Consider the following 12,356-nt stretch of genomic DNA (forward strand, 5'->3'; position numbering starts at 1 on the left):
GGGGCAGAGAGAGAGGGAGAGAGAGAATCCCAGGCAGGCTCTGAGTTGTCAGCACTTAGCCCAATGTAGAGCTTCATCTCAAGAACTGTGACATCATGACCTGAGCCAAAATCAAGAGCTGGAAGCTTAACCAACTAAGCCACCCAGGTGTCCCTTACTATAAATTTATTATAATTTATTTAATCTTAAATAGTTGCCTTATTTGATACTTTGAATGAGTACATTTTTACCATTATCACCGCCTCTATTTATGAGTAGAACTTTAAGAATAGCTTATTCATATAACATATAAAAAGTTATTCACTTAAATAATATAAAATCCATTTGGTTAGAGTAATACCTATTCATTAAATTAAAATATTCTGGGGCACCTGGGTAGCTCAGTTGGCTAAGTGTCCAACTCTTCTTATCGGCTCAGGTCATGACCTTGAAATTGGTGAGTTGAGCCCTGCATTGGTCTCTATGCTGACAGCTCATAGCTTGCTTGGGATTCTCCCCCCACCCCGCCCTTTCCTCTCTCTCTCTCTCTCACTCTCTCTTTCAAAATAAATAAACTATAAATAACAAAAAAGAAATTAAATTATTCTAATTATTTCCAATTAATATATTTAATAAAGTTGCATTTGCTTTTATAAATGTGAGCTTCTGGTTTCTCTGCCATCTTCATTCTCATTTACATTATTTTTGGCATTTCAGTTGAGATAGACACAAACACACACACACAGATAGATACAGATATATAGATTTAATTATTACATGAAGATTTTTATTTCACGATAATTAGCATAAACAGTTTTCAAAAACAAAATAAGGAAAATAGAGGATACTCATTATAAAAATAATCTAGCCAGGTTTAAATGTAGTTTCTTTTACCTAATATGTTCAGAAAACATAAAAATGTGGTATTATTTTATCTGGAAAATACCAAAGCAATCATCTGAAAACAGGCACATTAGCATACAGTTAATTCCTAAGTTAATGTAAAGAACTTAGAAGTGTATGGAGGGAAAATAAACAGACATACTTGCTACTTGCTATGTGATTGTGTGCAGAAAGTATACATATATACTAAATTTGAGTTCCATTTCTAATTTATGTCCTTAGTAAGCCAAACTGCCAAATAATAAAACCTAACAAAATAATAAAATCACATATTGCTGTAATGGCAAGAGACTTAATACTTTCTCTTGCATGTTTAACTAGTATAACTTTAAAAATGAGTATTTTTCTAATGAAGCAATCATGAAAACATAATATTGAATTTTATATAATTATCCCTATTTTACAGTAAGAACAATAATACAGATTAAAAGTATACAAAGGATACAAACTACATATAAAAAACGATTCTACCTCACCCAAATTCTAAAGATTTATTTTATTTGTAATTACTTTTAAAACTATCTACATGAAAGAAAAATAAATACTAAAGTTTTCATTTTGCAAGTATGAAGTATTCAAAGATCTTTTTCTAATGTTTATTTTATTTTTGAGAGAGAGAAAGAGCTCCTATTCTGGGGCGCCAGGAGGGGGGGTGCAGAGAGAAAGGAGACACAGAATCTGAAGCAGGCTCCAGGCTCAGAGCTACAGCACAGAACCAGACACAGGGCTCGAACTCAGGAACAGTAGATCATGACCTGAGCTGAAGCCCCAGGCTTAACAGATTAAGCCACCCAGGCACCCCAAATATCTCTTAATAATAATAATAAATAAATAAACTTAACAAAAGGGTGATTCACTATCTCTACTTATGACCCAGGTAAGGAGCTCAGCCCTCTCTGATGTCAAGAAACAAACTTTATTTCTGACAAATCTTACTTGGTGCAGTGTCTATCTTCTAACTTTCCAAGAGATGCTAACACTAAAGAGATTATTTACCTTGCCTCCAGGACTAGAAGCTGTGTGAATTCAGCAATGGCATCATTTCTACTATTATTCCAGGGAAAGATACTTTGCATCAACCATATCTGTCTCTATTTTCTACATCAGAGGAAATACTACCTTGTACAGAGAGTATACTATCTTCCAACTAAGGGGAGTGACAATTTCTAATTCCTTCCCACCAATTACATTGCCTATCTGGACCTATGACCGAAGATCAATAACTTAAAGAGAAAAAAAATAAAAAAGTTTCACAGAAGACAAGTGAAATGATTTCACTATAAAACAAGACTTGTTATCAGAGAAGGCTCTCCTTAAAAAACCTATGTGGATGCTCTTCTTTGGTCTGACCTCCAACATTTCCTCTTAGACATTGGCAGACTGCTACTCCCTCAAGCTCCTATATTCAGAACCTTAGATACTGGATGCTCCAGTTCTATCTTGAACAGAGGATAGAAGGATAATCTGAAATTAAGGAGGGAACAAGACAGAAGGCAAGCCAAACAGTTAACAGTAAATGACAAAAATTCTTATCCATGAGCACAGGGAATAATTTCAAGAGATATTTAGATGGATGAAACAGGTATTGTAGTCACCAATATTTTCCTTCAAATATCCATCTTTGCCTTCTTTCTTTTATTGTTGATCTTTTCCCATTAGGCATGACATTCCCCTGCCTCTCTTTTGGCCAGGTGTAGCCATATCACTGAGTTCAGGTCAGTGAGATACACCCAGAAGTCATGTGTGACAACTGCCAGGTAACTTATGAGGTAAATCCTTTCTCTTAAATCCTTCCTGTCAGATAGGAAAAGATAACTAATGACAGAGAACTCTTAGAGAATAATCCTGAAAGTTCAGGCTTGGACAACTCATTTTGTCAAGCCCACTTCAACCATTACATGGTTGTGAAATAAAATTCTATCTTAATTCAGGCACGTGGTTTCAGGACCTCCATTTTGCAAGAACTTCACCTATCTTTAACTAATGCATTGGCAATTGTAACCAAGGCAGAAGTTGATGAAATAAATCTAGACTATCTGTGAAATATCTGTATTCAGCCACACACCCATTAAAGGAAACATAGTAGTTGAAAAAGAGGGAAGATATTGGTATTTAATATTACACAGGAGGCAGCTAAAAATATTTAAAGACTTTAGAGCAAAAATTTATGTGATCAAAGAGAAACTATTGGAAAAGGATTGGATGAATTGGCAGAGGGAGTGCCAAGATGCATATAATTACCATCTACTGTTATCACTCTAAAATTGAACTTGACAGTTTGGCACAACATTTCCATTTTAGTGCATTTTGAAACTTATGGACTAAACCGGTTTCGTACTTGAAACCTTATATTTTATATAAAATTCAATTTTCATTCACGTTACAAAACTGGGCTAACAGTGGTTAGAAGTGGAAATGGTCAATAAAAAGCAATGCAATTCTAAAAGCCTTTACTTAAGGACTGTTCAGACAGCAGTGCACACTTAATATAATGTTTCTTTATTTATTTAATATTTTTCTAATGTTAACTCGGAGGCTGTCACTGGGACCATGCTAGGTGAACTGTCAGATTTTTGAGGGGAAAGAGACTACAATCTAGAATTGGAGAGAGGTCAGAGTCTACTAAGAAGCAGAATTGGTAGACCAAGAGAGGAAGAAAGAATAGAAAAAAAAAAAGGGGGTTTTCATAAATGGGGGAAATGTATGTAAATACCTAGGAGTGCATAGAAGTTGAATGGTGTATATAGAAAAGTCTAAAATTCTAAAATTGGACTTTAGAAAACAAATAGATAAAATATAATAAAATAATTCTAACCCAGATCATGAAAACTGAAGTTGCATAAGAACATAAAATGTTACTCTGAGTCAGAATCATGAGATCTAAAAGCGGCCTTATCATAGTCCTGTTGTAACAGTAGGAAAACAGATGCTTTATAGCAGTTCATGATGTTCTTTTTGTATATTAGGTAAAAAGTTTAAGCATATAATCCTAAACATGCTGCTGACTTCCCGTAAGAACCCAAAAGGCACACGGTGACCACACATATAACAACAAAGGAGATTGTGTTTGTAATTTGTGAGATGCGGAAAACTTCACTAGGAAAAAAAAAACAACCTAAATCATGTCTTAACAACATTTTAGAGGGAGTGCCTATTTTCTAGTTAGCATGTAAAAATATCTATAATGCAATACATAATCACACTGGTTTTATTATTTCATCTATTACTTATTTGAAGGCATACACATATAAAGTATATATATAATATAAATATATTTATGCATACACCTGTATATACATACATATAAATGCATAATAAATATATACATACACACATACACAAAGTAATTTCTCATTTAATTTAATTATATTTTCCTAATAACTCACTAAAAATTATGAGAGCTGGAGAGTTAGAAGTATTGTGTACTTCCCTATATTTTCTTTCTGTTAGAAAGGACCCAGGGCAGACTGACTAAATTTTGTACTCATTTCAGATGAGGTCTGATAATGTGATACAGTTCTACCTGGCAGTCCTTTTTCAGAAACTAGTAAATCAGTGGGTATTTTCGGCCCTGCCTGCCTCCTGTGACATCTGACTTGACAAAGCCAATCTTAATCCTGACCGGTGAGTAAGGTAGTGATGGTGGTGGTGGTGGGTGGGCGGGTTAAGAAATAGGTTGTGGAGGTTGTATTGTAATAGGGAAAAGATACATGGAAAGATTAGGACCTGAGGTCCCTGAAGGGAAAAACACATATTTTAGAACAATGCTAGGAGCATCTGACCATAGCAAAGCCCCTCAGGTGTAAGGTTCCTCTTAAAAAATGTAACAGATGCCACTTCTTCGCATCAGTTATCCTTCAGGCTCTCCTTATGAATTTGACAAAAGACCTGACAAAAAAATAAGTAGTAGACCATAAAACTCATGATCCACAAGGAATGATATGGCCATAGACCACCCCTCAAAAACGGAATCAAGCCAATTAGGAATGGACAACCCAGTGCCTAGAGTTATCAGGTCAATAAGGATAGGACCTGAGAAACAATAAGGGGGAAGTGCTGGCCAGAACCTTATAAAACAAAGACCCTTGCTTAATCGTGGGTATTCCCTTCCCAATGCCAAGCCCCCTCTGTAAAGGAGAGCTTTCACACTATTCTTTCTTTCTGATCTTATACTTTAATAAACTTTTGTCTGCTGCTCATTTTGTGTCCACCTCTTCATTCTTCAAAGCAGCAAGACAATGAACTCCGGGTTTTGAGGTAAAGAATCTTGCAACAGTACAACAAACATTGCTTGACTAGGACCCAGATGACATGGGGAGGGGTTAGGATGCTACGCGGAGCTAGCCCTTTGCTGCCCTAGTAGCACCATAATCTTCAGAAACTGCCTACTGCTTCTCTTATAGTCAATTGCCTCTCTATAGATTAAATCTTCTAATGATTTAAACAATATGAGTAATAGTCAAATATAAAAAAAATATTGCATGCTACAGTCTTTACCAGGTCTGATCTGCAAATATGTGCACTATATACACTATATACAATTTTACAGATCTGTAAATGATGGCCCACAGTCATCAAAAGATCAAAAGGAAAAGAAAAGATCAAAAGAAAACCAGAAAAACACTTGTGAGAAGGCAACAAATTAACTGTGAAGAATTCCCAAGGACAGCCTATGTGCTCAACTGTGAGAAAATATAATGTTTACCGCAGTTAAAAAGATTGCTTTTAGTGAGAAACACCAAAAATATCCTTTTGAAATCAGAATTAGGTATTCATTATTGGGAAAGTATTCCTGAACAAAGAGAACAGTGGTTTAATTTTGATTTCTCCAATTATTAATAATTCTTTGTTATTGTTACATACTGTTGAAAACTCAAACAGTAAAATTTATTCCTTCCTACTATTAATATACTCCAGAGGTATTCATTTCACAATACATATGAACATGAAATCATCGCATTGCACATCTTAAATATACACAACTTTGTCAATTATATGTCAATTAAAAAAATTAATTTTAGGAAAAGTTACCAGGAAGGAGAAGCCCTCAGTACTAAAGGTATGCTGGCTTCTCAGGAAATACAAGGAGGGTGCATCAGAAATCTAGGGAAAGCACTGAGAGAGTACTCTTTAAAGGTTCTCATTGTTTGAACTGTAATGCCTTTTAAAGTAATGACATACTTTGTTTGCAGTGGTCTAGAAACCAATTGTTCATTTACTAACTAACAGCAGTAAAAGTTAATAGATTCTCAGGGGGCTTTACTCCTCTACAGCCACTAAATGGCAGGAAATATCCCACTCCATCAGCCATTATCTCTCAAATAATCTGTACATTCTACTAAGATGAAACCTCAACTCACATGAGAAAAAGGAATAAAAAGAAAAATAAGTTAAGGTTACCACCCTATTCAACAGATCCAAATCAGTCATTTTGAAAGTCAACTTATAAATATGAGTGCCTCTCCACACGTAAACCAGTATTTCACATTTTTACAGCACTTTACATGTCCTTCCACTTAAGACTGAATTTCTAAAGTCAAATTGTTAGACTTTATTACTGCTTTCAACATATCAAAAGAATATTAGAAACGAGTTAAGGGGTAAGTGTAAACTGAAGTAGATTGTAGATTTTGCAGTAAGAATGGACAGCCATTTCTTAAAACAATGGTCAGTATGATCCCTAGGGTGTTGTTGTTGTTGTTGTTGTTGTTGTTGTTGTTGTTTTTAAGGTGATGGGGCTGTGGTTATGATTTCCTTTAAGATTCTCTTTTAGAGCAGGTATGATTCACAGAAAACTTGAGAGGAGGGTGCAGAGACTTCCCATATACCTCGTGCTACCACAAAAGCATAACCTCATTATCAACATCCCCCACCAGATGCTACATTTTTTACAATAGGTGAATGGACACTGACACATCATAATCATTAAAGCCCATACTTCACCTTGGAGTTTACTCTTGTAGCTGTATTGTATGGGTTTGGACAAATGTATAATGATACGTATTAATCATTATACAAATATACAAAGTATTTTCACTGCCCTAAAAATCCTCCGTGCTCCACCTGTTCATCCCTCCTCCTACCCACTACCTCCCACTCCCCGGTGTTTTTATTGAAAAAGAAATCTAACCTAGAAATATTTTAATTTCAATGTATGGGTGCAATTCTCATTTTATTATGTGAATTCTTTGTAATTAGCATGGCCATCATTGCCTATTATGCTATATTATATTGCTTGCAACATGTAGGATCTTTTCTGTCATTCTTAATTATAATATGTACTTCGGTGAAATAATATTTAAGAATGATTATTTTATTATATCATTCATTAACAACTAATTCATTGGTTTCCAAATTCTATATTATTTATTATGTGATTAAGGGTATAATTTAATGGACTTATAAAACATAAATATTTAAATATGCAATATATGAACCATTTGATTCATGAGCCAATGATTCTGTTTTCTTATAATGATCCTGATTTTCAATTCTCCTAATAGGCATGTATATATTATATATGTAAGAATGGAGTGAGGGAATTCCTTACACCTGTTCTTGGTAAAGGTAATATTCTCACAATTCTCCCACTGGGGAATCCTGTGTTCTTGATTTTACCACTAATCTCCAGAACTAAGAAAAATAGCAAATGCCATGTAACCAGTATATCTCTTAAATATATCCTGTTGTTGAAGGTTTTTGTTTGTTTGCTTTATTTTAAAATCACATAATTATACCCTAAACATTACATGCTGGCTCTATGTACTATACTTATTTTTAAATTAGTTCACTTTTCTATACCTTTAAGTTAAACTTTTATTTTTCCTAAAATATAGGAGTTAGAAAATCCACAGGAACTTTTACAGTAACAACCAAATACATTAATGATTTTCAAAAGGATAAAAGTTCTATGTCTATATAATGACATTCTGTACACTTTAAAGGGCAACAAAACTTTATTCAAAGAGCTCTGCTAGTAAAAAGTCGTCAAAATTATTCGAAGTTTCTTCTATATTAAGCTTGCCTTTGGTTTCTTATTTCTCTGTGATGTATACTGAGGAAGTTGAGAAAATGAGTCAATGGCAGTGCTTCCTATGTTCATCTACCCTCACATAATACTTCCTATCTATGTTAAACTTAATTATACATAATATATAGTTGTATACATAAAATATATAAAAAGTATATTTACCTTAAAATCATTCAATTAAAATATAATTATGGATTACATTTTCAAGTATTATTCGAAGTAGTTTTCAAATATAACTCAAAAGAATAGTTAGTTAAGGGGCATCTGGGTGGCTCATTTGGTTAAGGTTAAGTGTCCAACTTCCGCTCAGGTCATGATCTCATGGTCTGTGGGTTTGAGCCCAGTGTCAGGGTCGTGCTGATGGCTTACTCAGAGACGTAAGAGACTGGAGATTTTGTGTCTCCCTCTCTGTCTGCCCCTCCCCAATCCCTGCTCTCTCTCTCTCTCTCTCTCTCTGTGTCTCAAAAATAAACATTAAATTGTTTTTTAAAAAGAACAGATAGTTCAACTTTCATAAGGAATTATTTGTAAAATAATGTTGATTATGTAAATAGTCACAGGAAGGTTAATTCTAGTATTACTTATGCTTAGGCATTCCCAAGCTTTTTTTTTGTAAATAAAAATTAACTATATTTTTATGAGACAAAAGCATTAAACATATCAGTTAAATTGGATGGTTTCCTTGTTTCTTCGTCTTTGTATGAACTAAGTGGCAAATCCACTACTTAAGACATCAGTGCTGATGCAGAATGTTTAAAGGTGGATTCATGCACCACATGGGCTTCCAGGTGAAAATGGATGAAAAAACAAACAATTTCTTAAAAGATACAGAAAAAAAAAATGTAAGTAAGCTGATGATTCCCAAAAAGGGAAAAAAAAAATCTGTAGATCAACTTTGACATTGATGGTTTAAATAAGGATTCTATATTATGCATTCTGAGTTGAGAAGTCACACTATGGGGATAGATTTTATCATGTTAATAATAAGCAACAGGTGGTTAAAGGGGGAAAAAGATAGCACTTATATTCTCCATGCCCTCCAGAAGTTATCTTTACAAAAAGAAAATTATCTCACTAAAATGACAGTGCTAAAACCTGATGCATTTTAAATAATTATTATATTTTCATATACTGCATGTATTCAAGCAGATACTTGCTAAAAATATTCATAAGTCCTTTACTTAAATTTAGCATATACTTTTGATGGATTTTTCCCCAGAGATCAAGTAAGAATAACTGAAAATACTATAGCAATAAAATGCTTTACTCTGTGTCTCTGGAAGCTGGTGAAATGATTCCTAGAATATTTAATTATTTCAGGCAACTCAGCTTGACTCCATAGTTTTAATCAAACACATTTACAAACTGCCCGATACAACTGGTTGCTCTAAATAATTCAGTAAAGTACTTTTAATAAAGTCAGAGAATGTGAAGTTCTAAAATATATTAAAGTTTTAAAATATGTTTTAGAAAAGAAAGCCTAAAATTTATTTTAAAAGATTTTCAAGCACCCATTAAGAAATAAAATATCATTATGCGAAGCACTGTTCAAACACTGAAAAAAAAATCTTCAATATTTTTTCTTCCAAATGAGAATATGATAAGCAGAAATTCTTCCCGAGGTTTAGAAATCTCATTTGCCCTCTTGCTTTTTTGATTGTATTCAATATTAGCATAAACTTAAATAAAACAAATGTGTAAGGGATTTCAGTTAGCAATAAAATGATGTTTAAGCTTTGTTCTTAAAGGATGTAAGACAAAGCCTTCCATTAAGTATTATCATCATCATTACCATTTTTCATCCCTGTACCCATGCACAGTATCAAAAGAGCTACATCTAATTTTAAAGTAAAAATGAGCCTTTCTTCCGGAATCCCTCTGCCAGCATCAGTTATACGCGTTTTGGCTCTCCGGTTAATTCAGGTGAGGGGTGTCTGAAGAAGGGCGGGGGGCAAGATGAAAACTAGTCTGCGTTTCCATTTATTTCCCCAAATCGTGACGGAGTGAGAGCTGATGAAAGAAGTTAACTCCTCTCCACGTAGGGCAGGGCGAGTGGACTGCACGAGAAATCATCTCAAATGTCACAGTAAAGGTTGGCAATGTGTCTGTGAATCACTCCCGCTCCCTTTCGGCCTTCCGGGATTTAAAGGGTGGGCTGGGGGCGGGAATCGACTGCCGGGGCAGCCACCTCCCTGAGACCCCCAAGTTGAAGGCGTGAAAGGCGAACCAAGCTCCTGATGCCCTCGACTCTCACTCGGCTCCACTCAGATCAGGTGGGGGGGAAATGACTGGCGAGTCACAGCCACTGACTCCACCGCAAACAGACGTCCCTAAAACTGCCCGAGTCTTAAGCCTCGAGGAAACTCCCTAGGGGAGTGTGCAGTTTAACCCTTTCAGACCTACCCCTGCGAAGAAGCCCCTTTCCGCCTTCACGACCCCCCTTTACGGCAGTGATTCAATTCCGAATAAAACGTTATCCAACGTGCTGCAAACATGTTCGGTGTCAAAGTTAATGCCAAGCACCAACCTGATCAGGAATGTTATGTCATCAAGAGCAGTTCAACTTCTGCCGACTGGGGCGGCCAAACTACCCCCCGCCCCTTGGAGAGCCGGCATTTATAAATCTTACATCTTCCTACCTCGTCTCTCAAATTCCTTAATGGACCCTTAGGAACGGGATTGACTTTAGTAGCAAGACGCGGCAAAGGCGCCTCTGCTGTGTTTACTATTGCCAGAGACACCACTCGAAAGTTGGAAAGGGAGAGCCAGCACTTTGCAAGTCTTTGGGGGCCGAGGGCGGCTGGGAGCTAAAGTGGGAGAGTTGAGCGGGTAGGAGGGAGCGGGAACCCGGGGAGCCGCGGACCCCGGCGCNACTTCCGCAGCCCCGAGCGCCGCCGCGTCTCCCCACAGCCCTCTCCTCGAAAACCGAGGCCCCTGCGCAGCCGTCCCCGGCCGCGGCCCCGCCTGGGAGCAGCGCGCCCTGGCGTCCGGGGATGGGGGTGCACAGCACTTACGTCTCGGAATTTGTTCCACTGTCCGACTTCCTTGTCATACTGAGAGATCGTGGTGAGCCATTGTTTATCGTCCAGAAAATTACCGCCGTCCGACCGCCCCCCGGCCGCAGCCACCGCCGCGGCAGCTGCGAGAGCCTGACTGCACCAAGCGGCTGCACACACACACAGTACGGCTGACACCTTGAGCATCTGGGAAAGGAGACAGAGCCGGGGGGAGCGGGGGTGGGGGGGGGCAGTGTCAAAACAAGGGGTAAGAAGACCGGGATACCCGAGAATACATGCATCACCGACGACAGGCGGGTAGGGGGGGGGGAGACGAGCAGGGACGGAGTGCCCCCTCCCCGAAGGCTTTACCCCCAACCCGGCACTCACACACACACACGCAGACCCGCAGACCCGGGGGAGGAGAGGTGGGTAGGAGGGAGGAAGCCCCAGCAGCGGCAGCCCAAGGGGGCAGAAAAATGCTTCCAGGCACATCACCTTGTTGTGAGCCCGCACTGAGCTCGCAGCTTCTCCTGGAAATGCAGCCCGGCTCTGCCAACTCGCCGCTTTCAGGAGCTGCTGCACGCGCCGCTGTCTGGAGCGGTCCACTCAGCTCGCTGCGCCAGGCGCGCGCCCCGCATCTCCACCTCCCCCCGCGCGCTGCTCTCTCCCTTACTCCCCTGGCTTCACCCCTCCCTCCCCCAGCTCCTTTTTTATTTATTTATTTTTTTTTTTCCTCTCCGTTTTCCACCTCCTCCTATCCCACCTTCCTCTCTGGATCCGAGCTGCAGTAGACTCCGGATGCGACGCTCGGCTAAAGGCAGAGGATGCGGTAGCTCTTCGCCTAGGAATCCTTATCTGCTTGATAACCTCTCCCCTCCAGAAGAGATTCTCATGTTCGCGAGACTGCCTGCTCATTCTCTCTGCTCCTGGACCGATTTAACACGAAATATACTGTATCTCTCTTGGTTGTCTCTGCTCTGCGATTTCCAAGCTGGTCACTCAGACGTGGGAAATGAGATCTGAAGAAAACTTTATGCATCACCAAGTCAAGAATCCCTTGGACTTTATGTCCTGTGAACCTCTTGGACTGAGCTCCACCCTAAGGCAAAGCCGTGGCCATAGGGTCTTGGGAGATGTGTTTAATGCCGAAAATTTAAGGAATGTTTGGGTGAACTTCTGGATTATGACAAATGGCAGACTTTTCACTCTTTAGTGGAAGTTCTTTTCTTTTTTTAAACAGAGAATCATGAGTAGATAGGAAGTTTGAATACACCTAACTTTCCCCCAAGCTGTAGCTTACCGGCCCTTAAAAACTCATCGACAACTGTATTTTATGCTCTAGGACCTGAATCAAAACTTTAAAATCTTAATCTATGTCTCCATACTGAACAATGGAAGAGCATTTTCAAGACCCAACATTAATCCTGTGCTCCAAATCTCCATTT

General features: G+C 38.2%; 1 protein-coding gene across 1 annotated transcript in view; it reads right to left on the reverse strand.

Moving 5' to 3' along the window:
* SPOCK3 (SPARC (osteonectin), cwcv and kazal like domains proteoglycan 3) overlaps positions 1-11,476 on the reverse strand; it is a 473,254-nt gene extending 461,778 nt beyond the window's left edge. Inside the window, exons 1-2 of the mRNA XM_077757608.1 lie at positions 11,407-11,476; positions 10,927-11,115 (exon numbers count right to left, since the gene is read on the reverse strand). Coding sequence (XP_077613734.1) covers positions 10,927-11,115 — 189 coding nt within the window. The 5' untranslated portion in view covers positions 11,407-11,476. The remainder of the gene's footprint in view (positions 1-10,926; positions 11,116-11,406) is intronic.
* Positions 11,477-12,356: the final 880 nt, after the last annotated feature.

This window comes from Crocuta crocuta, unplaced genomic scaffold (genome assembly GCF_008692635.1).
Source record: "Crocuta crocuta isolate KB4526 unplaced genomic scaffold, BGI_CrCroc_1.0 scaffold203, whole genome shotgun sequence".
NCBI lineage: Eukaryota > Metazoa > Chordata > Mammalia > Carnivora > Hyaenidae > Crocuta > Crocuta crocuta.